The 23,233-nt window shown below is 54.3% G+C and overlaps 2 protein-coding genes across 3 annotated transcripts in view; one reads left to right on the top strand and one right to left on the bottom strand.

Moving 5' to 3' along the window:
* Nucleotides 1-10,525, top strand: part of ADGRA2 (adhesion G protein-coupled receptor A2) — a 45,295-nt gene extending 34,770 nt beyond the window's left edge. The window contains exons 10-19 of one of the 2 annotated variants that reach the window (XM_063668625.1): nucleotides 308-457; nucleotides 587-748; nucleotides 1,810-2,034; nucleotides 2,190-2,406; nucleotides 4,325-4,533; nucleotides 5,543-5,670; nucleotides 6,082-6,205; nucleotides 6,702-6,916; nucleotides 7,341-7,430; nucleotides 7,667-10,525. In XM_063668625.1, coding sequence (XP_063524695.1) covers nucleotides 308-457; nucleotides 587-748; nucleotides 1,810-2,034; nucleotides 2,190-2,406; nucleotides 4,325-4,533; nucleotides 5,543-5,670; nucleotides 6,082-6,205; nucleotides 6,702-6,916; nucleotides 7,341-7,430; nucleotides 7,667-8,936 — 2,790 coding nt within the window. In that variant the 3' untranslated portion in view covers nucleotides 8,937-10,525. The remainder of the gene's footprint in view (nucleotides 1-307; nucleotides 458-586; nucleotides 749-1,809; nucleotides 2,035-2,189; nucleotides 2,407-4,324; nucleotides 4,534-5,542; nucleotides 5,671-6,081; nucleotides 6,206-6,701; nucleotides 6,917-7,340; nucleotides 7,431-7,666) is intronic. The other variant, XM_054498928.2, reaches the window with a different exon arrangement.
* BRF2 (BRF2 RNA polymerase III transcription initiation factor subunit) lies at nucleotides 10,438-16,529 on the bottom strand. Its single transcript, XM_054498929.2, has 4 exons — nucleotides 16,183-16,529; nucleotides 15,156-15,215; nucleotides 13,423-13,744; nucleotides 10,438-11,769 (listed from the first exon to the last, which is right to left on the bottom strand). Exons 1-4 carry the CDS (start codon nucleotides 16,334-16,336, stop codon nucleotides 11,046-11,048), a joined length of 1,260 nt encoding a protein of 419 aa, XP_054354904.1. The 5' UTR covers nucleotides 16,337-16,529; the 3' UTR covers nucleotides 10,438-11,045.
* Between the last annotated feature and the right edge of the window lie 6,704 nt (nucleotides 16,530-23,233).

Raw genomic sequence — 23,233 nt, forward strand, 5'->3', positions numbered from 1 at the left:
GACCCACTGAGGCCACAGTGGGGAAGGGCACCAGTCCTCTGTCCCCATCCGGCCACCTCACGCCCCTTTACTCACCAACGCCAAAAGCAGAGTCCCACTGTCCTTACACCAGGGGTGCTGGCAGTGGTGGCCTTGGGCTGTGATGGTCTCAGCCTCCTCTGCCTTCCTAGCTTGATGAGACCCAGAAGGTAGGCTGGACTCCTGTCCCCAGGCACTGAGCACTGGCACAGAGCAGAGGGTCCCCGGGGCAGTTCGGGGGCAGAAGGAACAGGCGAGATGATCCTCTCTCTCTTCCCCCAATCCCCAGATGCCCATCAATGCCTCCAATGCGCTGACCCTGGCTCATCAGCTGCGCGTGTACACAGCCGAGGCCACCAGCTTTTCAGACATGATGGATGTAGTCTATGTGGCTCAGATGATCCAGAAATTTTTGGGTTACGTCGACCAGATCAAAGAGGTGAGACTCAGCTGGACCTCAGGAGCTCGGAAAACGCCCCCATCCCTCATTTGCTCAAGCCTCTCTCTCACTCCAGCCCCTGGGTCCCAAGCCCCGCCCCTGCCCTCAGCAACTTCCCTGTCCCCCCAGCTGGTAGAGGTGATGGTGGACATGGCCAGCAACCTGATGCTGGTGGACGAGCACCTGCTGTGGCTGGCCCAGCGCGAGGACAAGGCCTGCAGCCGCATCGTGGGCGCCCTGGAGCGCATCGGGGGGGCCGCCCTCAGCCCCCATGCCCAGCACATCTCAGTGGTAATGGGGGTCAGCGTAGGGGGTGGCCCTGGCATGCAGAGGAGGGGGGCGCTCCCTCTCAGGCATGCACCTGCTGTGCCCCAGCTAGCAAGAGCAGCAGACGTGACAAAGTTCTGAGCCATGGGGTTCACTTCCAAGTTGTCAGGGGCAGTGCTAAGGAGAGGTGGCCGGTGACCCTGGAGAAGTGATGCCAGACTCCATGGTGGGAACTGAGCCAAAAGGCCAGCCTGACGGGAATAAGCAGGAGGAAGAGTGAAAGTAGTAGAAGGGATGGGTGGAAGGGTTGGTGGCAGGGCAGACAGCGCTCGGGATTGAGTGAAGAGTAATGGAAGTTCCCTGAGAGAAGGTGAGGGCTCCAATCCGATAACAACCACAGTACAGCTTCGTGTATGTGCAAGATATTGTGCTAGGCCCTTGGGGCAATGCAAAGGGGCGAGACATGGAGCCTGCTCTACAGCTGAGTCAGGCAACAGAACTGGCATACCTAAGAGGTGAGCAAGAGGCCGGGCGCAGTGGCTCCACCTGTAATCCCAGCACTTTGGGAGGCCGAGACAGGAGGCTCTCCCGAGGCCAGGAGTTGGAGACCAGCCTGGGCAACAAAGAGAGACCTGGTCTCTACAAAAAATACAAAAATTACCCAGGAGTGTTGGCATGTGCCTGTAGTCCCAGCTACTCGGGAGGCCAAGGTGGGAGGATCACTTGAGGCCTGGAATTTGAGACTAGCCTGGGCAACATGGTGAAACCCCATCTCTAAAAAAAATGTTTTTAATTAGATGAGCATGGTAGCATGCCTGTAGTCCCAGATACTCAGGAGGCCGAGGTGGGAGGATCACTTGAGCCCAGAATTTGTAGGCTGCAGTGAGCTGATCGTGACACTGCACCCCAGCCTGGGTGACATAGCAAGAACCTGTTTCTCTAAAAAAAAAAGAGAGAGGTGGCTTTGAAAAGACGAGGATTGAAGGGGAGGACTACAGCCTGAGCAGTCCCATTGAGAGAGATGCGCAGTCCCAAGCAGAAGGCCACCATCTGAAATGGTGGGATGACAAGGTCCCTGTCCCCAGAATGCGAGGAACGTGGCATTGGAGGCCTACCTCATCAAGCCGCACAGCTACGTGGGCCTGACCTGCACAGCCTTCCAGAGGAGGGAGGGAGCGGTGCCGGGCGCACAGCCAGGAAGCCCTGGCCAGAACCCCCAACCTGAGCCCGAGCCCCCAGCTGACCAGCAGCTCCGCTTCCGCTGCACCACCGGGAGGCCCAATGTTTCTCTGTCATCCTTCCACATCAAGGTGGGCGCTGGGGGAGGGTGAGGGGGTGGGAGAAGGGAGGCACTCAGATGCAGGTGCTTGGTGGGGGCAGTGACAGGAGGTGGGAGGAGGGGGCTGCAAGACATCAGTGCTCTAGGGGGTCCTGGTGTCTCTGAGGAGCTCCTATGTCCCCCCAGAACAGCGTGGCCCTGGCCTCCATCCAGCTGCCCCCGAGTCTGTTCTCATCCCTTCCGGCTGCCCTGGCTCCCCCCGTGCCCCCAGACTGCACCCTGCAACTGCTCATCTTCCGAAATGGCCGCCTCTTCCGCAGCCACAGCAACACCTCCCGCCCTGGAGCTGCTGGGCCTGGCAAGAGGCGTGGCGTGGCCACCCCCGTCATCTTCGCAGGAACCAGTAAGGGGCTGAACTCCCCGCCCCGCCCGGGGTGCCTCTCGTGTGTCCGCCCTGTTCCCCTTTATCCTGCCCTTCCCTGGCCCACAGCCCCCCAGTGCCCTAGTGGAACCGACACAGGATGTTGGGGCTCTCACCTTTTCCCAACAGGGCAGAGGGCAGAGATACCCCACAAAGAAAGGGTCTGGAGGAGAAAAGCCTCAGGAAGACATTGCCTTCTATATCCCAGATTTGTTCAATTTCAAGAGGGCTATGAGCACAGCCCCCTCCCACACACACACACACACACACACACGCACACACACACCCACACACACACACACACACCCCCTCCACGGGCCCAATGCGGACAAGTAATGCTGAATGGGTGCCTGCTAGAAACAGCGCTGTCACTGGTGCTGGAAGGAATAAAAAGATCTAGGCCGTGGTCACTGCTCCCAGAGGCTACCTAAGCAGTAGAGGGTGAAGTAACCTCCCAGGGCAGCCATAGGAGAGGTTCCAGGCAGCTGCCGCACAGGCAGCCCAGGTGAGAAGCATTCTGAAAAGGCAACACGGCTCCAGCTGTCATGGCGGAGGTGGGACTGACACAGATGGGCCTTGAGGGATGATCAGGAGTTTCAGAGACACCAAGGAAGGGCGGAGACCAGGGCAGAGGAATAACAACATGAGCAGAGGTGTTGGGGGTGGGAGACACCAAGTGTCTGACTCGCCACCCAGCTGGGGGCCTGGCATCCAGAAAGCAGATGGATCACCTGCAGTCCCCCTCTTATCGTTCCATCTCTCCCCCGGGACCAGCAACCCCCACACCTGCCTTCTTTCTGCCGGTGATTCCACTGTTGCTCCCACCATCCATGCTGACACCAGCCCATCTCTGGCCCCCATACATCCACCTTCAGTCCGTCCCTCATGCCGTCACCAGATTCACCTTCTGCAAACTGCACTTTGCACATCAGAGAGCCCCTTCAAAGTCTTGGGTTGTTTCCCATGATCAGGACGTCTGCCTCCCTCCATGAGCCCTCTAGGGTCCTAGCGATGCAGCTGTACCCCCTTTGCCCAGCCAGAAGGCGCTGCCACCCCACCGTGGGTTCCATCCTGTTCCTAGCACAGACTCTTGCTGTCAGGTCTTGCGTTCTGGCCGGGGACACTCACTGAGTATCTGGTATGTGCCAGATTGTGCCTGAGCTGGGACACACCTGTGCACAGTTACGGCTGTGTCCTTGAGGAACACACCCTTCAGCAGAGAGGACAGGCAGTGGACAAGTCGTTGTAAGTGCAGCTCGTTGTAAGTGAGCAGCAGTGAAGTGTTTTGGAGGGCACAGGGGTGAGGGACCGCCCAACCTAGTTGGAGGCCAGGGAGGCCCTTCCCGAAAACCACTAAGACTTAAAGGACAAGTAAGGTGGCCTGAGGAAGGTGAAAGCCCTGTGTCCGCAGCCGCGTGGGCTGTGGGAGTGTGTGGGTTGAGGCGGGTGGGTGAGGGGTCTGTGGAGCCCAGGGCCTGCTCCGGGAGCCCCTCTCCCACTGGGAACGCCTCCTCCTAGTCCTCCCTTCATCCCGCCCGCCTCCCTCCTCCCTTCACCTGGCTTCCGTTCCCTCCATCTGCACTTCTGTGTTCTTGTCCCTGAGCCCCCCCAGCCTGAGTCCTCACCATGGAGCATGACATCACTGCTCATACAGCACTCAGGGCGGGCCACCACAGAGGGCTCACATTTTCCACCATCATCCGCACCCACCCCCTCCAGGGTCCCCCGTTAGACTGAGGCTGTCTTTGGCATCTCACTGCATGCCCCCAGCCCAGCACTGTGCCCTGCCCGGCAGGTGCCTAGTACACACCCTGTCACTGCTGCTGCTGCTGAGTCCCAGCTGAGCCCACCTCCCTGACACCCTGTGTGTGTCTGTGTGGACGTCCCCCTCCCCCTGTAGGTGGCTGTGGCGTGGGAAACCTGACAGAGCCAGTGGCCGTTTCGCTGCGGCACTGGGCTGAGGGAACCGAACCTGTGGCCGCTTGGTGGAGCCAGGAGGGGCCCGGGGAGGCCGGGGGCTGGACCTCGGAGGGCTGCCAGCTCCACTCCAGCCAGCCCAATGTCAGCGCCCTGCACTGCCAGCACTTGGGCAATGTGGCCGTGCTCATGGTGGGTGTGCGGTGGGGTGACAAGTGGTGGGGGCAGGGACACGGGCTGGGTGGAAAATGGAGGGGGGGTGTACTCTGACCACTTGGGACCATGGAGAAATACAGAAAGGACAGTAGCCCTATTGGGCCCCATGAGTGGTGGGATGTAGGGAAATGGCCCTTTGTCCTCTCCCACCTCTCCATCTTTCAGGAGACAGGGAGGTCCGGCCTCCGTGCCTATATCCAGATAGTTGGATCTGATGGATCTGGAACTCCCGATGGATCTGGAACTCCCTAGCCTGGCCTTCACATCCTGCACTTTCTGAAACCAGATTTTTTTTTTTTTTAAGACGGAGTCTGGCTTTGTCGCCAGGCTGGAGTGCAGTGGCACGATCTCGGCTCACTGCAACCTCTGCTCCTAGGTCCAAGCGATTCTCCTGAGTCAGCCTCCCAACTAACTGGGATTACAGGCGTGTGCCACCATGCCTGGCTAATTTTTTGTATTTTTAGTAGAGACAGGGTTTTGCCATGTTGGCCAGGCTGGTCTCAAACTCCTGACCTCAAATGATCCACCCGCCTCAGCCTCCCAAAGTGCTGGGATTACAGGCATGAGTCACTGTGCCCAGCCGAGACTAGATTCTTACAAAGAAGAAAAAAATAATCTGGGAAACCTTCTCCTTCCTGGTCACCCCCTCCGTCGTGGCACGTGGTACTGCCACTCTCCAGTCCTGCAGGCCTGCTGCTGGTCACAGGCAGCACCTACTCCCTTTCTCCTCATCTCTGATTTTTCAGGCTGGGGGTGTGAAGAGTCCCCAGCAAAGCAGGACTGGAGGCAGGGAAGGGGCCACAGTAGCTGGCTCCGTAGGGCTGGCTTCCTAAGAGTGGACAGTCCGAAGCTTTCCTCTCCGCCCAGATGAACTAAGCACCAAAGTGCAGGACCAAGGCTGACGGGGCCTGGGAAGAGGAAAGCTGGCCTGGGGGCCTGGCGAGGTGTCCACATTCCTCACATGCTCCTTCCTGCCCTTTCCCAGGAGCTGAGCACCTTTCCCAGGGAGGTGGGGGGCGCCGGGGCAGGGCTGCACCCCGTGGTATACCCCTGCACGGCCTTGTTGCTGCTCTGCCTCTTCGCCACCATCATCACCTACATCCTCAACCACAGGTGGGTGCTCCTGCAGGAGGGAGGGTGTGGTGGGCAGGCACAGAGGAGGCCCCCACCCTGTCCGCTCCCCGTCCTATGCTCTGGTACATACTTTCAATTCCAGCTTTGCAATGGGGGAGGGACTCCGAGGCAGGTGTAGGAAACCTCCCAGCGTGGAGGGTGGACTCACTGAGGACTTGGCAGGGGTTTTTTTCCCCAGGTGGGTCCACATGACTTTCTCAGCCTCTCACCCCTTGGGGTTGGAATCACTTTGAGGGGTTAAGGACTCCTACCCTATGGCCTCTGTCACATTCCCAACCATTCACACACACAGATATGTGCCTGCCCCCCGTGGCTCCCCCAATGGCCTTGAGACCCCATGGGCCTGACCTTGGGTTGGACGGCCATTAATTCGAGACTGTTTCTGGGCAGCTCCATCCATGTGTCCCGGAAGGGCTGGCACATGCTGCTGAACTTGTGCTTCCACATGGCCATGACCTCTGCTGTCTTTGCTGGGGGCATCACACTCACCAACTACCAGATGGTCTGCCAGGCGGTAAGCAGGAGAAGGGGCTCTGGGGGTGATGCTCCAAGATGAGTGCTGGCACCTAGGCACAGAGTGGGGAGATGCGCTAGAAGAAAAAGGCTGGTGCTCATAGGCCGTGGCTCCATGGCTTCCTCTGTGGCAGCCTTGGAAGGCAGGGATGGTGGGTCATGGAGAGTGAGTAGGGGGTGGTAAGAACCAGATCAGAGAGAATGGGAGATGGGCTTCAAAGTGGAAATGGAGACCTGCAGTGGTGGGGAGGTGGGGGATCAGCCAGATAGCCATATCAGGGTCATGGGAAGCCCTGCAGTGGGAGAGAACCCTGGGGTGGAGGCAGAGGGTGGCAGCAGGGATGGAAGCTTGGCGAGTGTATGGGGAGTGGGCTGGGTAAAGTAAAAAAGCTGGGGACCGGAGGCTGGAAGCCTGGGAGGACACCAGTAGGGCTGAAGCTCTGGGAGGGTCCAGTCGTAGCCCCCAGGTCCCCAGCCTCCATGCCTTGACCCCGCAGGTGGGCATCACCCTGCACTACTCCTCCCTATCCACGCTGCTCTGGATGGGCGTGAAGGCGCGAGTGCTCCACAAGGAGCTCACCTGGAGGGCACCCCCTCCGCAAGAAGGGGACCCTGCCCTGCCCACTCCCAGTCCTATGCTCCGGTACATACTTTCAATTCCAGCTTTGCAACTGGGGAGGGACTCCAAGGCAGGCGTAGGAAACCTCCCAAGGTGGGTGAAGGGTGAGTTTAAGGTCCCTGGGAGATCACTCTCCAAAGACAGGAGAGGCTAGGCCCTAGACTCAGCAGGTCACACAAGACCATGCAGTGGGGGACATCCTGTGGGCTTCTGGGGCATGACAAAGCCAGGGAAGGAGATGACTCCAAATGCCATGACAAGCATCCTGGGAACCTGAGTGGCACCCCTGACTTCTGCACTGTTTAGGGTGAGAGAGCAATTCTGGCCTCTGCCCCTTAGAACAGTCATGGCCAAGTCCAAGTAGTCCCTGCAGGGACCTTGCATCCCTGGCAAAAAATTCTGATAATTTAAAGGGGAAAGAGGATGGGACAGAGACACCAAGCAAAGGGCTCTGAGCACCCAGTTCTTCCCTTCCCTTTCCCCATCTCTGGGACCCCCAATCCCTCATTCCCTCCAGGTTCTATTTGATCGCTGGAGGGATTCCACTCATTATCTGTGGCATCACGGCTGCGGTCAACATCCACAACTACCGGGACCACAGCCCCTAGTGAGCACCCCTTCCTGCTGCCCCAAGCCTACCTACCTAACACCAGATGCCTTCCACTCCACTGGCAGGGCCATCTGCCAGGTCCACCCAGCCATAACCCAACCCAAGCCCATGCATGCTGACCAAGCCGTCCTTGTCTCCGTACTCACCATATCCTGTCTCCCCAGCCACCCCGGCCCCCAGCCTCACCCCAGCCATGCCCCCTGTCCTCATCACTGCTTCTGTGTCTCCTGCAGCTGCTGGCTGGTGTGGCGTCCAAGCCTTGGCGCCTTCTACATCCCGGTGGCTTTGATTCTGCTCATCACCTGGATCTATTTCCTGTGCGCCGGGCTACGCTTACGGGGTCCTCTGGCACAGAACCCCAAGGCGGGCAACAGCAGGGCCTCCTTGGAGGCAGGGGAGGAGCTGAGGGGTTCCACCAGGCTCAGGGGCAGCGGCCCCCTCCTGAGTGACTCAGGTTCCCTTCTTGCTACTGGGAGCGCGCGGGTGGGGACGCCCGGGCCCCCGGAGGATGGTGACAGCCTCTATTCTCCGGGAGTCCAGCTAGGGGCGCTGGTGACCACGCACTTCCTGTACTTGGCCATGTGGGCCTGCGGGGCTCTGGCAGTGTCCCAGCGCTGGCTGCCCCGGGTGGTGTGCAGCTGCTTGTACGGGGTGGCAGCCTCCGCCCTGGGCCTCTTCGTCTTCACTCACCACTGTGCCAGGCGGAGGGACGTGAGAGCCTCGTGGCGCGCCTGCTGTCCCCCTGCCTCTCCCTCGGCCCCCCACGCCCCGCCCCGGGCCCTGCCCGCCGCCGCAGAGGACGGTTCCCCGGTGTTCGGGGAGGGGCCCCCCTCCCTCAAGTCCTCCCCAAGCAGCAGCAGCGGCCACCCGCTGGCTCTGGGCCCCTGCAAGCTCACCAACCTGCAGCTGGCCCAGAGTCAGGTGTGCGAGGCGGGGGCGGCGGCCCGCGGGGAAGGAGAGCCGGAGCCCGCGGGCACCCGGGGGAACCTCGCCCACCGCCACCCCAACAACGTGCACCACGGGCGTCGGGCGCACAAGAGCCGGGCCAAGGGACACCGCGCGGGGGAGGCCGGCGGCAAGAACCGGCTCAAGGCCCTGCGCGGGGGCGCGGCGGGGGCGCCGGAGCTGCTGTCCAGCGAGAGCGGCAGTCTGCACAACAGCCCCACCGACAGCTACCTGGGCAGCAGCCGCAACAGCCCGGGCGCCGGCCTGCAGCTGGAAGGCGAACCCATGCTCACGCCGTCCGAGGGCAGCGACACCAGCGCCGCGCCGCTTTCTGAGGCGGGCCGGGCAGGCCAGCGCCGCAGCGCCAGCCGCGACAGTCTCAAGGGCGGCGGCGCGCTGGAGAAGGAGAGCCATCGCCGCTCGTACCCGCTCAACGCCGCCAGCCTAAACGGCGCCCCCAAGGCGGGCAAGTACGACGACGTCACCGTGATGGGCGCGGAGGTAGCCAGCGGCGGCTGCATGAAGACCGGACTCTGGAAGAGCGAAACCACCGTCTAGGGTGGGGCGGGCGACGCGGCTCGTTCCCCCGCTCCTCGGTGCCCTCCAAGGTGTCTCCGTAGTCAGCAGGTTGGAGGCAGAGGAGCCGATGGCTGGAGGAAGCCCACAAGCAGATGTTCCCCACTTGCCTAGAGGGCATCCCTCTGGGGTAGCGACAGACAATCCCAGAAACACGCATAATACATTTCCGTCCAGCCCGGGGCAGTCTGACTGTCGGTGCCCTCCCAGGAACGGGGAAGGCCTCCGTCTGTGTGAAAGGGCACAGCACATCCCAGGTAGACCCGCCCCAAGTACTCCCACCCCGCCTACTGTCCATGCGGCCTCACTGGGGGCCATCAGCCTCACCAGCAAAGCAGATGAGAGCGTGGGAACTGTGTTCTTTCCTCCCTGCCCTCTACTGATTTCAGCCCAGCCCGTCTAGATCCTAGGTCCCTTTTCCTCCCGGGTTTGGTTGGCACGAGAGCCGGCCCAGCACATGAAGCAGGTGATGTTAAGTCACAAGGTGCTGCTTTTCAGATCCACTATGCAAGAGGGGAGGGCGGGGCCACGTGAAAGGCCGCTCTAGACATCAACCAGTCCTGGGGGAGGGGAATGGGAACCGGGCACAACTAGGAACAATGCCACCATTCCCACAGGAGTGGTACTTAAACCAGACAGCAGGGTTCAGAGGTGGCACACCGGGAGAAAGCCGAGGCCCTGCACCTCAACAGCTGACTGCCAGGTGCCTGTGGGTGAACTGAGGGGAGTAGAGGGAGCGGGCAGGTGGAACTGGGGCAGAATCTAATCATGCCCTAAAGCTAGTCCTGTAAACAATGGTGCCCCAGAAAGCTGCAGGTGGTGTTTGGAGAAGCAGTTACTTTTCAGTTACAAGACCCATCTCCCTAGTCTCAGCCTTACACCACCGAGGGACTAAGGAAGAGCACTTCCTTGCCTCCATGAGGCCAGAGGAAGAACCATCCCAATCATTTGATCTCCAGCTCCACAGTAGAGAGAAACCTATAAAATGTCAAACAAGCTTCCCGACTCCCAGGAGCTCGAGCCAAGCCCAGAGGCAGTGACTGGGGTCCTTGCAGATCATGAGGGGCCTATGCCTTCACTCCTTTTAAACACCAGCACCCGTCTTTTCCCCAACCTAAAACCAACCACCAGCATTTCACTACAGGACCAAATGGAAACAGAGGGAACCCTGGGTCTTGGGAAGAGCAACAGGAAACCAAGGTCTGACCTAGGGTTCTCTCCCAGTCTTCACATCACCCTGGCCTCATCACCAAGGTGACAGAGGACACGGGAGGGGGAAAACCCACACACACTCCTTGGAATGGGTCCTGTTATTTATGCTTGCTGCACGGACATATTAGAAGAAAAAAAAAAAAAAGCTTTGTATTCTTCCACATATGCTGGCTGCTGTTTACACACCCTGCCAATGCCTTAGCACTGGAGAGCTTTTTGCAATACGCTGGGGAAAGGGGAGGGAGGGAATGAAAGTGCCAAAGAAAACATGTTTTTAAGAACTTGGGTTTTATACAATAGAATGTTTTCTAGCAGATGCCTCTTGTTTTAATATATTAAAATTTTGCAAAGCCCTTTGAGCTACTGCCTTAGTCTACCCACTGTCCTTTTGTTATGAGGTAGAGGATCTCATGACACCATACACACAAACCCACCAATGCCTGTGAATCACGTAGGGCCAGGAATTCCCCAGTTCCTGCTCCTCTGAGGGTTGATACTGCTGGGAATGCCAACTGCTACACAAGCAGAGGGAAGCCCCCTCAGGCCTGCAGGAGGAGCCGCAGCAGTGTGTCCAATTCAAACCAGCAGCAAAGAACCTGACATTTTCCCATCCATCTATGAGGAAAGCCATCTCACAGAACATGGACATAGGCAACTTGCTCTCCCACACCAAGGAATGGGAATCTCTCCTACCTACAGTCATCCCCGCACTCCTGACTTTACTCCAGGACCCAGGGTCCAACTAATGGCAGAGCCCCTCTTGGTTCCTTCAAACAAGAAAGGCAATACCTATGGACTCGTGTACACTTCCGTCCTTGGTTATGACAGGACTGCTATCAAGCTGTCAGAACAGGATGAAGTGCTCCCAATGGATATCCATCAGGGAGGGTTAGGGACACTCGTGGCAGCCTGTCTAGCAGCCTGGGCTCTCTGAAAGTCCCTAACTTCCTGAGGGGTACGCAAATACTGTTCTATTTCACTATCAGAAATGTTCTCATCTCCAGTGACAGTGGAGACAGGGGGTGCAGGGCAGATCCGCTTCGGGGACTTCAACATGCAGGGTGGCAGGAGAAGGGCAGGACTGGCCGGCCGCTTCCCCTGGGGCAAACCTAAGGGATTATTTCCCACCTCCCCTTCTCCCTGTCCCTGTCCCCACCCCGGTGGCTCCTTCTCTCGGGTCTCCACTTCTGCTGTCCCATCCCGAAAGGCCGAGCGGACCAGTGACTGGCGGTGCTGGAGAAGGTCACCGATGTGCTTCACCACAGACCGTTTGTCAAGTCTCAGAACTCGTAACCAGGCCAGCTGCTCAGCCATCCGCAGCAGCACAGCCAGCAGCTCCTGCAGGCGGGAGGACGCGGGGTAGGGCAGGTCCACATTTGCCAATTTACAAAATCGCGCAAGGGAACATGAAAGCCGATCTGCAGGCTGCAGCGACTGCCAAGCCAGGAAAGTCGCAGCAGTGATGACAGGCAAGGGATGCCGCCCAGTCACCAGCCACGTCTCATTTGCCAGCTCCACCAACTGCAATGTTCGAGACAGCATCTTCTCTTTGTCTTCCACGTATTTGGCTGGCACAGAAGGTGAAGCTTGGAACAGTTTGAAGCTGAAATAACCAAAATGAGGGTTGGATCGTAATGATATGGGGGCTGCTCTCCCACAGTGAGGAAAGGCAGCCCACTCAACATGGGGAAGCTATTCTGTCCTCAGGAATACTCAAGCTCACTGGGCAGCAAGTTAATAAAGGTAGTGAGAGAAAACAGGGCGTCTTCCATTTGTTAGGGGAAGGCGGAGGGATGGAGGAGAGCACGAACATTTATTGGGTGCCTCCCAGTCGCCATTACTCTGAGTGCTTTACAACGTTCTCATTTAATCTACGTGCACGTGCACCATCTTATGTGCATGTATAGTTAAAAAACTTTCCCATAGTCATCCAGCCAGGCAGTAACCAAGCTTCAAATACAAGGCTATTTGACACCAACAGCCTCTGCTTTCAACGTTATTTATCAGAAAAAAGAAAAGGACATAGCTACTTCAAATGAGAAAAGAGCCAGGCACACTGCTCACGACTGTAATACCTGCATTTTGGGAGGATCAGGTGGGCAGACTGCTTGAGCCCAGGAGTTCCAGGCTGCAGTGAGCTATGATGGCGCCATCGCACTCCAGGCTGGGTGACAGAGTGAGACCCTGTCTTTAAAAAAACTAGAAAAGGCTTAGCTTTTAAGCCCAGTTATGTCATTAACTAATATACTTTCAGCTTCCTCTGCAGATGATCCTGCTGAGACAGAGCTGGGCATTCAGCCACAAAGCCCATGGCACAGCACAACTCTAGGAACTGCCATGCACAGAGCACATAACATGAGTGGCGCAACTCAGCAGCCCTGTGCCAAGACTCAGACCTGTTTTCCCCAAGTCATTAGGGTGCTGTGAGGGCAAAGGGGTTTGAAAATTACAGCATTCTTTGGCGGGGTGCAGTGGCTCACACTTGTAATCCCAGCACTTTGGGAGGCTTGAGGTGGGTGGAACGCTTGAGTCCAGGAGTTCAAGACCAGCCTGGGCAACATGGCGAAACCCCATCTCTACTAAAAACAAAAAATTAGCCAGGCATGGTGGCATGCACCTGTACTCCCAGCTACTTGGGAGGCTGAGGCACAAAAATCACTTGAACCTGGGAGGTGGAGGTTGCAGTGAGCCGAAATCATGCCACTGCTCTCCAGCCTGGGCAACACAGCAAGACTCGGTCTCAAAAAAAAGAAAATTATAGCATTCTAAAAATGTAAAACAATATTAACCTTATTAGTACAAGTATAAACTAAAGATCTTTCTCCCACATCCTTTTACATGGGCTTTGGTAAAAAAGAGATGGCCAAGGCCGGGTACGGTGGCTCATGCCTGTAATCCCAGCACTTTGGGAGGCCGAGGCGGGCAGATCACCTGAGGTCAGGAGTTCGAGATCAGCCTGGTCAACATGGTGAAACCCTGGCTCTACTAAAAATGCAAAGAAAAACAAAAAAATTAGCCAGGCATGGTGGCAGGCACCTGTAATCCCAGCTACTCTGGAGGCTGAGGCAGGAGAATAGCTTGAACCCTGGAGGCGGAGGTTGCAGTGAGCTGAGATCGCGCCACTGCACTCCATCCTGGGTGACAAGAGTGAGACTCTGTTTCAAGAAAAAAAAAAAAAAGAGATGGCCAAAGGTCAAAGGATTCAGGTCTAAGGACCCATCCCATCCCATTCTACTGTCTCCCACCAGGGACGTACCTGCTGCAATAGGTCTTCACCAGTTCTGCCAAGCACAGAGATGGCACATCCAGTCCCAGGAGCTTCACTATCTGCATGTAAGTGCTAGAAAACACATCCAAATCTGCATACAACAGCGTGCAGATGGCTCCCATTGTTAGGGGCCAGTTATGCTGTCGGCAGGTGATTAAGACGCAGCACCCAACCAACACCTCCTTCTTTTGCAGCCTGGCTGCTCGGATGCCAGAGTGCCGATATGCCTGTTGGTAGTAGGCAACCGCGGTATCCTCAAATGTTGGTGGCAACTGCAGAACTCGACAAAGGTCTCTTACTCGCCGGAGACCTAGGAAAAACCCACAGCAAGAGTTAGAGGAGTCAAAGGAGCTATCATGCAACTCCTAGAAAATTCTGCTAGGACTTACTTAGATCTGCTAAACTTGCCTCAGATATCAGATGCACAAATTATGTACCTTTCTGCATAGACAGGAGTGACACTTGGTATAGTCATTCTAAAGACACAAAAACATTTATGTAAAGAAGTCACATTTCAGCCCACTAGTTTTTGCAGGCTGGTTTGATTCAGGGCCAAGCTAAAGTTTTATTCAGGCTCTTAGATGCACCCCAAACATACGTCTGATCAAACCCAAACCTTATACTGAATTGCTGCCTCTCTCAGAACCATCCCTATTTATTTTATTTTATTTATTTTATTATTTCCTGAGACAGAGTCTGGCTCAGTTGCCCAGGCTGGAGTGCAGTGGCACCATCTTGGCTCACTGAAACCTCCTCCTTCCGGGTTTAAGCGATTCTCCTGCCTCAGCCTCCCGAGTAGCTGGGATTACAGGTGTGCACCACCAGGCCCAGCTAATTTTTGTATTTTTAGTAGAGACGCGGTTTCACCATGTTGGCCAGGCTGGTCTTGAACTCCTGACCTCAAGCGATCTGCCCGTCTCGGCCTCCCAAAGTCTGGGATTACAGGTGTGAGCCACCATCCCCATTTTAAATTCCTAATTACCATTCTCTTCTACTCTACCTCATACCAGCAATGCTGAAAATAGGAAAAGTGAAAAGCTGGGCTAGGCCACCAGGATAGTTTTCTTTTTATTATTACTTTTTTTTTTTTTTTGAGACGGAGTCTCGCTCTGTCACCCAGGCCGGAGTGCCGTGGCACGATCTCGGCTCACTGCAAGCTCCGCCTCCCGGGTTCACGCCATTCTCCTGCCTCAGCCTCCCGAGTAGCTGGGACTACAGGCGCCCACCATCATGCCTGGCTAATTTTTTTGTATTTTTAGTAGAGATGGGGTTTCATCGTGTTAACCAGGATGGTCTTGATCTCCTGACCTCGTGATCCGCCTGCCTCGGCCTCCCAAAGTGCTGGGATTACAGGCGTGAGCCACCGCGCCCAGCTTATTATTATTTTTTTGAGATGGAGTCCCACTCTGTCACCCAGGCTAGAGTGCAGTGGCGCCATCTTAGCTCACTGCAACCTCCACCTCCCAGGTTCAAGCGATTCTCCTGCCTCAGCCTGCCGAGTAGCTGGGACTACAGATACATGCCACCATGCCCGGCTAATTTTTGTATTTTTAGTAGAGACGGGGTTTCGCTATGTTTGCCAGGCTGGTCTTGAACTCCTGACCTCAGGTGATCCACCTGCCTAGGCCTCCCAAAGTGCTGGGATTACAGGCATGAGCCACAGAACCTGGCCTAGGATAGTCTTCTTTAAAGCCACTGTGTCGTAAAAGGTCAATTCTCACCTCGTTGCTGGCTGCGACTAACTTGTTCGTTTTCCCCTGTGCTTCGGGAATATGTTACCTCTGTAAAATAATAAATAACAAATAGTGTGCTTAGCCTTTATTCATCAGACCCCTGCCCTCCCACCACACAAAACCAGGACACAGAATTCAAATCATTGAGCATCTGCTGCTGCACAGTAAAAGGCCCCATCTGGTTTTCTATGTCTACAAGCGGTTCCGAATACACAGAGACTGGGAAAGGTTAGGACTGCATTAAAGCAGCTCCAAGTGTTCCAAATTTCCAGTCATCCTTCCAGTACATTCCATACAGGCAATTTTCCTAGTAGCAGATTTTGTTGTTGTTTAAGGAGTTTCCGTCTATAGTACAGGCTGGAGTGCAGCGGTGCGATCATAGCTCACGGCAGCCTTCAATTTCCAGGCTCAAGCAATCCTCCTACCTCAGACTCCTGGGTAGCTGGGATTACAGGTGTATGCCACCATACTTGGCTAATTTAAAAAAATTTTTTTAGGCACTTGTCTCGTTACGTTACAAAGGCTGGTCTCGAGATCCTGGGCTCAAGCAATCCTCTCGGCTCTGCCTCCCAAAGCGCTGGGATTACAGGCGTAAGCCACCCCACCCAGACAATGGCTGCAGATTTTGAAGGCTGCACTGGTCAGAAACTTGGAAAGCAAAGAAAAGTGATGTTTTGCCAGTTTATGCTTAAAACTATTTCAGGGTAATAATACCTGCTATAATCATATCGGCAATCCTTCCACAATGACCAGACATGGCAAGATGAGTGGAACTTTGTTTCTGTTTCACTTATTCAATATTTATTACACGCACCTCTATGCCCGATACTAAGTGCTGGGAAAACACAGATGAATGGCAGCCCCCATCTCCTTCAGCTCCCTCGCTCACTTTAGGTCATTTTCTCTCAAATTAAGTGTGTGCGTTACAGTTAGGAGTACGGGGGGAAAGGGGAGACAAAAGGAATCTGATGTTAATCCCTCCACCGCCCCAGGCTGTCCCCAGGGCCACAAGTACCTCGGAGATTGCCCTCGTCGCTGAAGGTAGTGGTAAGGACCCCCTCGGTGACCACGCAGCCGCAGTCGGAGCACACCAGCTGACTCTGCGAATAGTGCGAGTCTTCCACCAGCTCCGTGGAGCCGCAGTCGGGGCAGCGGCCTCTGCCTGGCATCTCACAACCGGCCCCAAAGCCGCGGAAGCCTTCAGAGACTCCTGGGTCTGCAACAGCAACCGTGAAGCAGCAAGAAGTAGGAGGGGACACTTCAAAGGGTTGCACCCCCGTCTTCCGGCCAGCGCGACGGCGGCATAGGAGGTTCCCTCCGCTGGAAGGCTGCGCGCCACTTCCGGTCTGTTCCTCCGCGGGCTCGGGTAGAAACGTGAGCTAGGAGAGGAGGTTCCTGGTCTGAACTGTAGCTCTCTGGTTTCCCTGCTGTCTGTAGTAGTTTTTGGGACCTAGACCGGGGTTGAATTTGGGAAAGTTTTTGCCTACATGGACACGTATAACAGACAGGAGATCGTTGTCACCCCTGAACAACCCTCCTTTTAAAGTCCTAAGGGAATCGCAGGTTGGTAATGAATGTTTAATTTGGCCATAGAAGAAAGTATATTTTTTAAAGGGAGAGTAGTAGAGAGAGAGCGGGAGCAGGAAACTGTTCTGCTTTCCAGAGCTGCTTCCTAAAGCAGGTTCCTTCCTCTCTTTACCTCCTGTTTTTCTCAACTGTAAAATGAGGAAGTTGAAATAAAACCCAGAGAGGCAAACCCAAATGCTTTTGGAGGCCAGGCAGGAATGTCTAAAGGAGTTTGGAGTGAAAGAATATGGAGTGATGGAGACCTGGAGCGGCGCAAGCACGCAGATTGAGATGTTTTTTAAAAAACCTTGAGCTAGCCGGGCGTGGTGGCTCACGCCTGTAATCCCAGCACTTTCGGAGGCCTAGGCAGGTGGATCACCTGAGCTCAGGAGTTTGAGACCAGCCTGGGCAACATGGTGAAATCGCGTCTCTACTAAAAATACACAAAAATTATCTGGGCTTGGTGGTGCACGTCTCTAATCCCAGCTACTCGGGAGGCTGAGGCAGGAGAATCGCTTGAACCCAGGAGGCGCAGGTTGCAGTGAGCCAAGATCGCGCCACTGCACTCCAGCCTGGGTGGCAGAGCGAGACTCCATCTCAAGCAGAACAAAACATACCTTTAAGAAGTGTCAGTCCCTTCTTTTCCACACCCAGTTTTTACACGTGATATCCAAACCTAAAGACACCATCCCTTCCCTAAGAGACTTCTTTCTCAGAGTGTGAGAATCACTACTCCTTTTCAGAGACATCCCATCCATTCCCATGGGGCTTGATCACATTGGAGGGCCAAGAGACACAATAATACCCAACGGTCCTTTCTCTTCAATTTGAATTACTTTAGTATCATAACAGAAGGGGGCTTCAGCACATTAATCATGGGTGAGATCCGGCAGTCCAAGCCCCCCACCCTTTTCTAGACCTCCGCATTAGCGTGAGATACAGGATGAGAGCTTATTTCTGGCTGTCTGACAGTTAAATATTAAGATACATTTGCACATGCGCACCCGCACACACACACCACTCAGACATCCATTAGTTTTAGTGTGGTTGACATTCTTACTTGGATGAAGAAAGTGTCCCTGAAAGCGACATAAGTTGCACTGGGAACAGTTCCTTGCATGATCACACAGCAGAGCATCAGACTCCCCTCATCCCCAGTTGTGTGCAGATCTTGAACCTACCTCCACTTTTTTTTTAAGCGGGACTTTACAGAGCCCATCTACCTAGGACAGAAGCCTTGAAATCCTGCCTGACCCAACCTGATTGATTGTAAAGTGGAAATGCAGTTTTATGATCCTGCAGCCAGCCACGGAAGGAGAAAGCTGGTTGTCTTTCCCAGTCACACATGTGGGATGTACTTACTGGGAGCCTAGGAGAGCCTGGTCCTCGGGCACACACAGGCTGGGAGGGGGCAGGGTCCAGGCCAGAAGATGGCGCCCTCTACTAAGATGTGTAAGTTTGGGGTTCTCCACTTTCTCAGGAAGAAGTCCATTTATTTGGGAAATGTATTTGCCTTGCTCCAGGAAATCTGGACAGACGTGGAAATCATCTCGGTGCCCTCTCCGCTGCTCCCAACTCTTCTAAGAGTTATCATTCCTGGTAGTGATTATCTTATTTTTTCATTTAATTAATTTATTTATTTTGAGAGGAGTCCCGCTCTGTCGCCCAGGCTGAAGTGCAGTGGCACAGTCTCAGCTCACTGCAGCCTCCACTTCCCAGGTTCAAGCAATTCTTCTGCCTCAGCCTCCCAAGTAGCTAGGACCACACGCGCCCACCACCATGCCTGGCTAGTTTTTGTATTTTTAGTAGAGACGGGATTTCACCGTGTTGGCCAGGCTGGTCTCAAACTTCTGACCTCAGGTGATCTGCCCACCTCGGCCTCCCAAAGTGCTGGGATTACAGGCATGAGCCACCATGCCTGGCAGTGATTATCTTTTTAACAGATGCCCCGAGTGCCCAGGGTGGGCTTGGCCAGAGCAGAAAGCTAGTCGTGGGGAGGCCATTGAACAGCATCCCAGCTGTGGTCCAGATGTATAATGCTGACGTTGAGGCCAGAGTTCTTTGTAGAGGGGACAGTAGAGGAAGGCACTGAGGAAGAGGAGGATCTGGCACCTGAATGAAGTCCTCTTCCTCCCTCGGTTGACTGTGTACATTCTAGTTCATTGTTTGACTTTCTCTTTGGATGGAAGTCTCTATGGGAACAATAGAGGAGTACCCAGGAGTAGGTCCCCAGGAGTACCTCCTAAAGTGAGGGCTGGCATTCAGTAAAGGGGAGTTCAACTCCTGTGAATTCCTGTCCTAGGTGGGCCTGTCTAAAGCACCAAATAGGCCAGGCACGTGGCTCATGACTGTAACCCTAACACTTTGGGAGTCTGATGTGGGAAGACAGCTTGAGGCCAGGAGTTCGAGACTGTCCTGGGCAACATAGTGAGACCCCACCCCCTCTCAAAAAAAATAGCAGGGTATAGTGGTGTGCACTTGTAGTCCCAGCTACTTGGGAGGCTAAGGCAGGAGGATCACTTGAGCCCAGGAGTTAAGAGGCTCCCATGAGCTATGATTGCACCACTGCACTCCAGCCTGGGTAACAGAGTGAGACCCTCACCCTTAAAAAAATAAAAAGATGAAGAAGAAGGAGCACCACATAGACCCAGTTCCTCCGAAGCAGGCCCATTTCCATCTAGAGCAAGTGACTGCTGAGAGCAGGCTGCTCTCCAGGCCTGCCTTCCATCCTCAGCCCTGGGCTCCTCTCAGCTTAGCTGATGATGCTTTGGGACCTGACCCAGTTTCACCGAGCCCTGAGTACAACTCGCACTGTGGCACTGGGCCTGGCAGTTGCCTCAGGCCTTGGAGCCTTTCTGACTGGACTTCCTTCCCACCACTCTTTAGTGGGCACTTCCTGATGAGATAGCCTCAGGGCAGAGCATGGCCAGGGCTTCCCAAATCCCCATGCCAAGCACCTTTCCTCACTCATATGCAGCTTCCCCTCTGCATAGTTTAGTCTGCCCCTCCCAGCCACTTCTCTCTGGGCTAAAGATTCACACGTTCAATTTCTTGAACTCCTAGGAACAAAGGCATCTGGTAACTCCAGGAAGGTGGTCACAGCACAGACCTGGTGGACTGCGTAGGCCAGGGCAACCTGACCTGGAATGCCCCTCTGCTGGGAGGCTGAGGCTCATCTGGCCTTATGGGAAGTCCTGAGAGAGGATTGAGTCATATGGCCTCCATTTTCCTTGCCCGCCCCAATCCTCCACAATTCCAAGTGAATGACAGAATGCTATATTCTTGCTCCTCAAAGTGATCCTAGCCTAGGGGTTGGCAAACTTATTCTTTTCTATTTTTTAAAAATATTTTTAATTAAAAAAATATTTTTTTGTAGAAATAGGATCTCACTATGTTGCCCAGGCTGGTCTCAGACTCCTGGGCTCAGACGATCCTCCTGCCTCGGCCTCCCAAAATGCTGGGTTTACAGGCATGGGCCACCACACCCAGCCATCAGACTTACCCGGCCATCATACTTTTTCTATAAAAGGCCAAATAGTAAATATTTTGGGGTTTTTGAACAATAGATACTCTGTTGCAATTACTCAACTCAGCTGCTGTAATGTGAAAACAGCCATAGACAGTTACGTAAACAAACGGTCATGGCTGTATCCAATAAAGCTTCATCTATGGGTACTGAAATTGAATTTCATATAATTTTTTGTTTTGTTTTAAAACCAAAGTTTATTCCAGCCAACTTACTGTACTGTTATGATAACAGCTCATAGATCAGAAATGGTCTGTTTTAAACCTTCCTATCCATATTGAACACAATGATGTTGAGGTAAAAGGGGCCCTTTCTTCTTCTTCTTCTTTTTTTTTTTTTTTTTTTTTTTTGAGACAGGGTCTTGCTCTATTGCCCAGGCTGGAGTGCAGTGGTACCATCTCGGCTTACTGCAACCTCCATCTCCCGGGTTCAAGCAATTTTCATGCCTCAGCCTCTTGAGTAGCTGGGATTACAGGTGTGTGCCACCACACCCAGCTAATTTTTGTATTTTTAGTGGAGACAGGGTTTCACCATCTTGGCCAGGCTGGTCTCGAACTTCTGACTTCAAGTGATCCACCCACCTCGGCCTCCCAAAGTGCTGGGATTACAGGCGTGAGCCACTGTACCTGGCTGAGAGACCCTTTCTCTAAATGAAAATACAATACTTATCCTAGGTACTTCTGGAGGGCCCAGAGATGTGGAAGTCATGTATTCGTAAGAATCGTATTAAACAGTCTTTGTTTGAAAAATAGTACCAATAGTACCATACAATCCTAATGCTATCTAACTTTAATAAGAGCAATTTCAGCATCAACTAGTGAACAGTAGCCAAACTAACAGAAATCAGTCAGAAGTGCTTTAACAGGAGCAGCACTGGCTGACATTCTGCTGGGTCTCTGGGTATTCAGGACCCAGGGAAAACAGAATCAAACCGGCAGGGGTGACAGCTGAGAGCTGAATGGTCACGTTAGAAAGGCAGCACCCCGGCCTCCAGCAATGAGCAGAGTGACTCGGCCTCCATTTCCCGTCCCTCAGGAGCACACTGAGCTCCTGCCCAGGACCCATTTCTCGGCTTTCCTTCACCAGACTCCCACCAGATCCCCACCGGATGATGGTGGTGGCCTCTCTGGCCCTACCAGGGACTGGGAGCAGGGAGGGGAGGGGCGGCCGATGGGCATGAGGTGAGCAGGCAGCCTGTGGTCTCTGGGTGCAGCCTGATCTGACCAAGGCGCCTCCTTAGGGCCCGCCCCTGCCCTGCTACAGGCCTCTATATAATTTTTTTTCCCCTGACATGGAAGTTTCGTTGTGTCGCCCAGACTGGAGTGCAGTGGTATAATCTCAGCTCGCTGCAACCTCTGCCTCCTGGGTTCCACCAATTCTCCTGCCTCTGCCTCCTGAGTACCTGGGATTACAGGTGCCCGCCACCATGCCATGCCTGGCTAATTTTTTTTTTTTTTTTTTTTTTTTTTTTGAGGCAGAGTCTCGCTCTGTCGCCCAGGCTGGAGTGCAAGTGGCACCATCTCGGCTCACTGCAAGCTCCACCTCCCAGGTTCACGCTATTCCCCTGCCTCAGCCTCCCAAGTAGCTGGGACTACAGGTGCCCACCACCACGTCCGGCTAATTTTTTTTGTATTTTTAGTAGAGACGGGGTTTCACCGTGTTAGCCAGGATGGTCTCGATCTCCTGACCTCATGATCCACCTGTCTTGGCCTCCCAAAGTGCTGGGATTACAGGCGTGAGCCACCACACCTGGCCTAATTTTTGTATTTTTAGTAAAGATGGCGTTTCACCATGTTGGCCAGGCTGGTCTTGAACTCCTGACCTCAGGTGATCTGCCCACCTCGGCCTCTTAAAGTGTTGGAATTGCACACGTGAGCCACTGCGCCCAGCCCTCCGTATAATTTGTATGCGTCATGAAATACTGTTGTTTTGGTTGTTTTCTTTATTTTTTGGAGACAGGGTCTTACTCTGTCACCCAGGCTCCCTGCAGCCTTAAACTCCTGGGCTCATGCAGTCCTCCCTACTTGGCCTCCCAAGAAGCTGGGACTATAGATGTGCACCATGCCCAGCTTATTCATTTTTTATTCTCTATTTTGTAGAGATGGTGGCAGGGGTCAGTCTCACTGTGTTGCCCAGGCTGGACTCAAACTCCTGGGCTCACAGTATTGTGCCTCAGCTTCCGAAGTGCTGGGATTACAGGCATGAGCCTCTGCACCAAGCTGGCTTTTTTTGAAGCATTAAAAAAAAAAAAATGTAAAAACCATTCTTGACTTGAAGGCTATACAAAAACCGGAGGCAGGCTGTAGTTTGCTGACCCCTGTTCTAGGCCTGCAAGTCAGACAGGTTATAAGATCGAATCCTCTCTTAATATCTCACAGTGTGACTTAGGCAAGTGAGAGTGCTGCTGCCTCTCTGGGTCTGTTTGCTCAGCTGCACAATGGAGACATTGACCTGAATGAGAATTATTAAAAATAGTACACCTCAGTGCTTCAAGAAGCAGGCCTTCCTTTTGCAGTCAAGGTTTAGCCTGAAAGCAGTCCATAAGGACAGAGGCAGCTTATTCTCAACTCTGTGAGAGCCATATCATGTCCCCAAGGCGATTCTTTCCCAGGCTGAAGACACAGGTTTCTATGTAAAGTAATAGAAAGTCGAAAGGCCAAGTAAGGACATATCCCCTCATGAGGCTTTTTGGCATTGGGAAACTCTGCCCTCAAAGGGCTCAAGGAAGCCAGTTTCGAGTCAGAAGTGATAGTTCATGACGTCCCAGTAGGGGAAAACTGCAGGGCCCAAAAGCTGACACCGGCGGAGCAGCCCAGGGGCAAGCTGCCTGTGTTGAGAGACTGGGTCCAAGGGCTAATGGTGGCTGTTGTGCTGACCACTGGCCCCAGTAAAGAATGGTAACCACGCCCGGTAAGTGACTGTTTTCCTGGTTGGGAGTGGGCAGGGTGTCCCCCGGCAAGTCCCCACTCTGATC

Source organism: Pongo pygmaeus, chromosome 7, assembly GCF_028885625.2.
Source record: "Pongo pygmaeus isolate AG05252 chromosome 7, NHGRI_mPonPyg2-v2.0_pri, whole genome shotgun sequence".
NCBI lineage: Eukaryota > Metazoa > Chordata > Mammalia > Primates > Hominidae > Pongo > Pongo pygmaeus.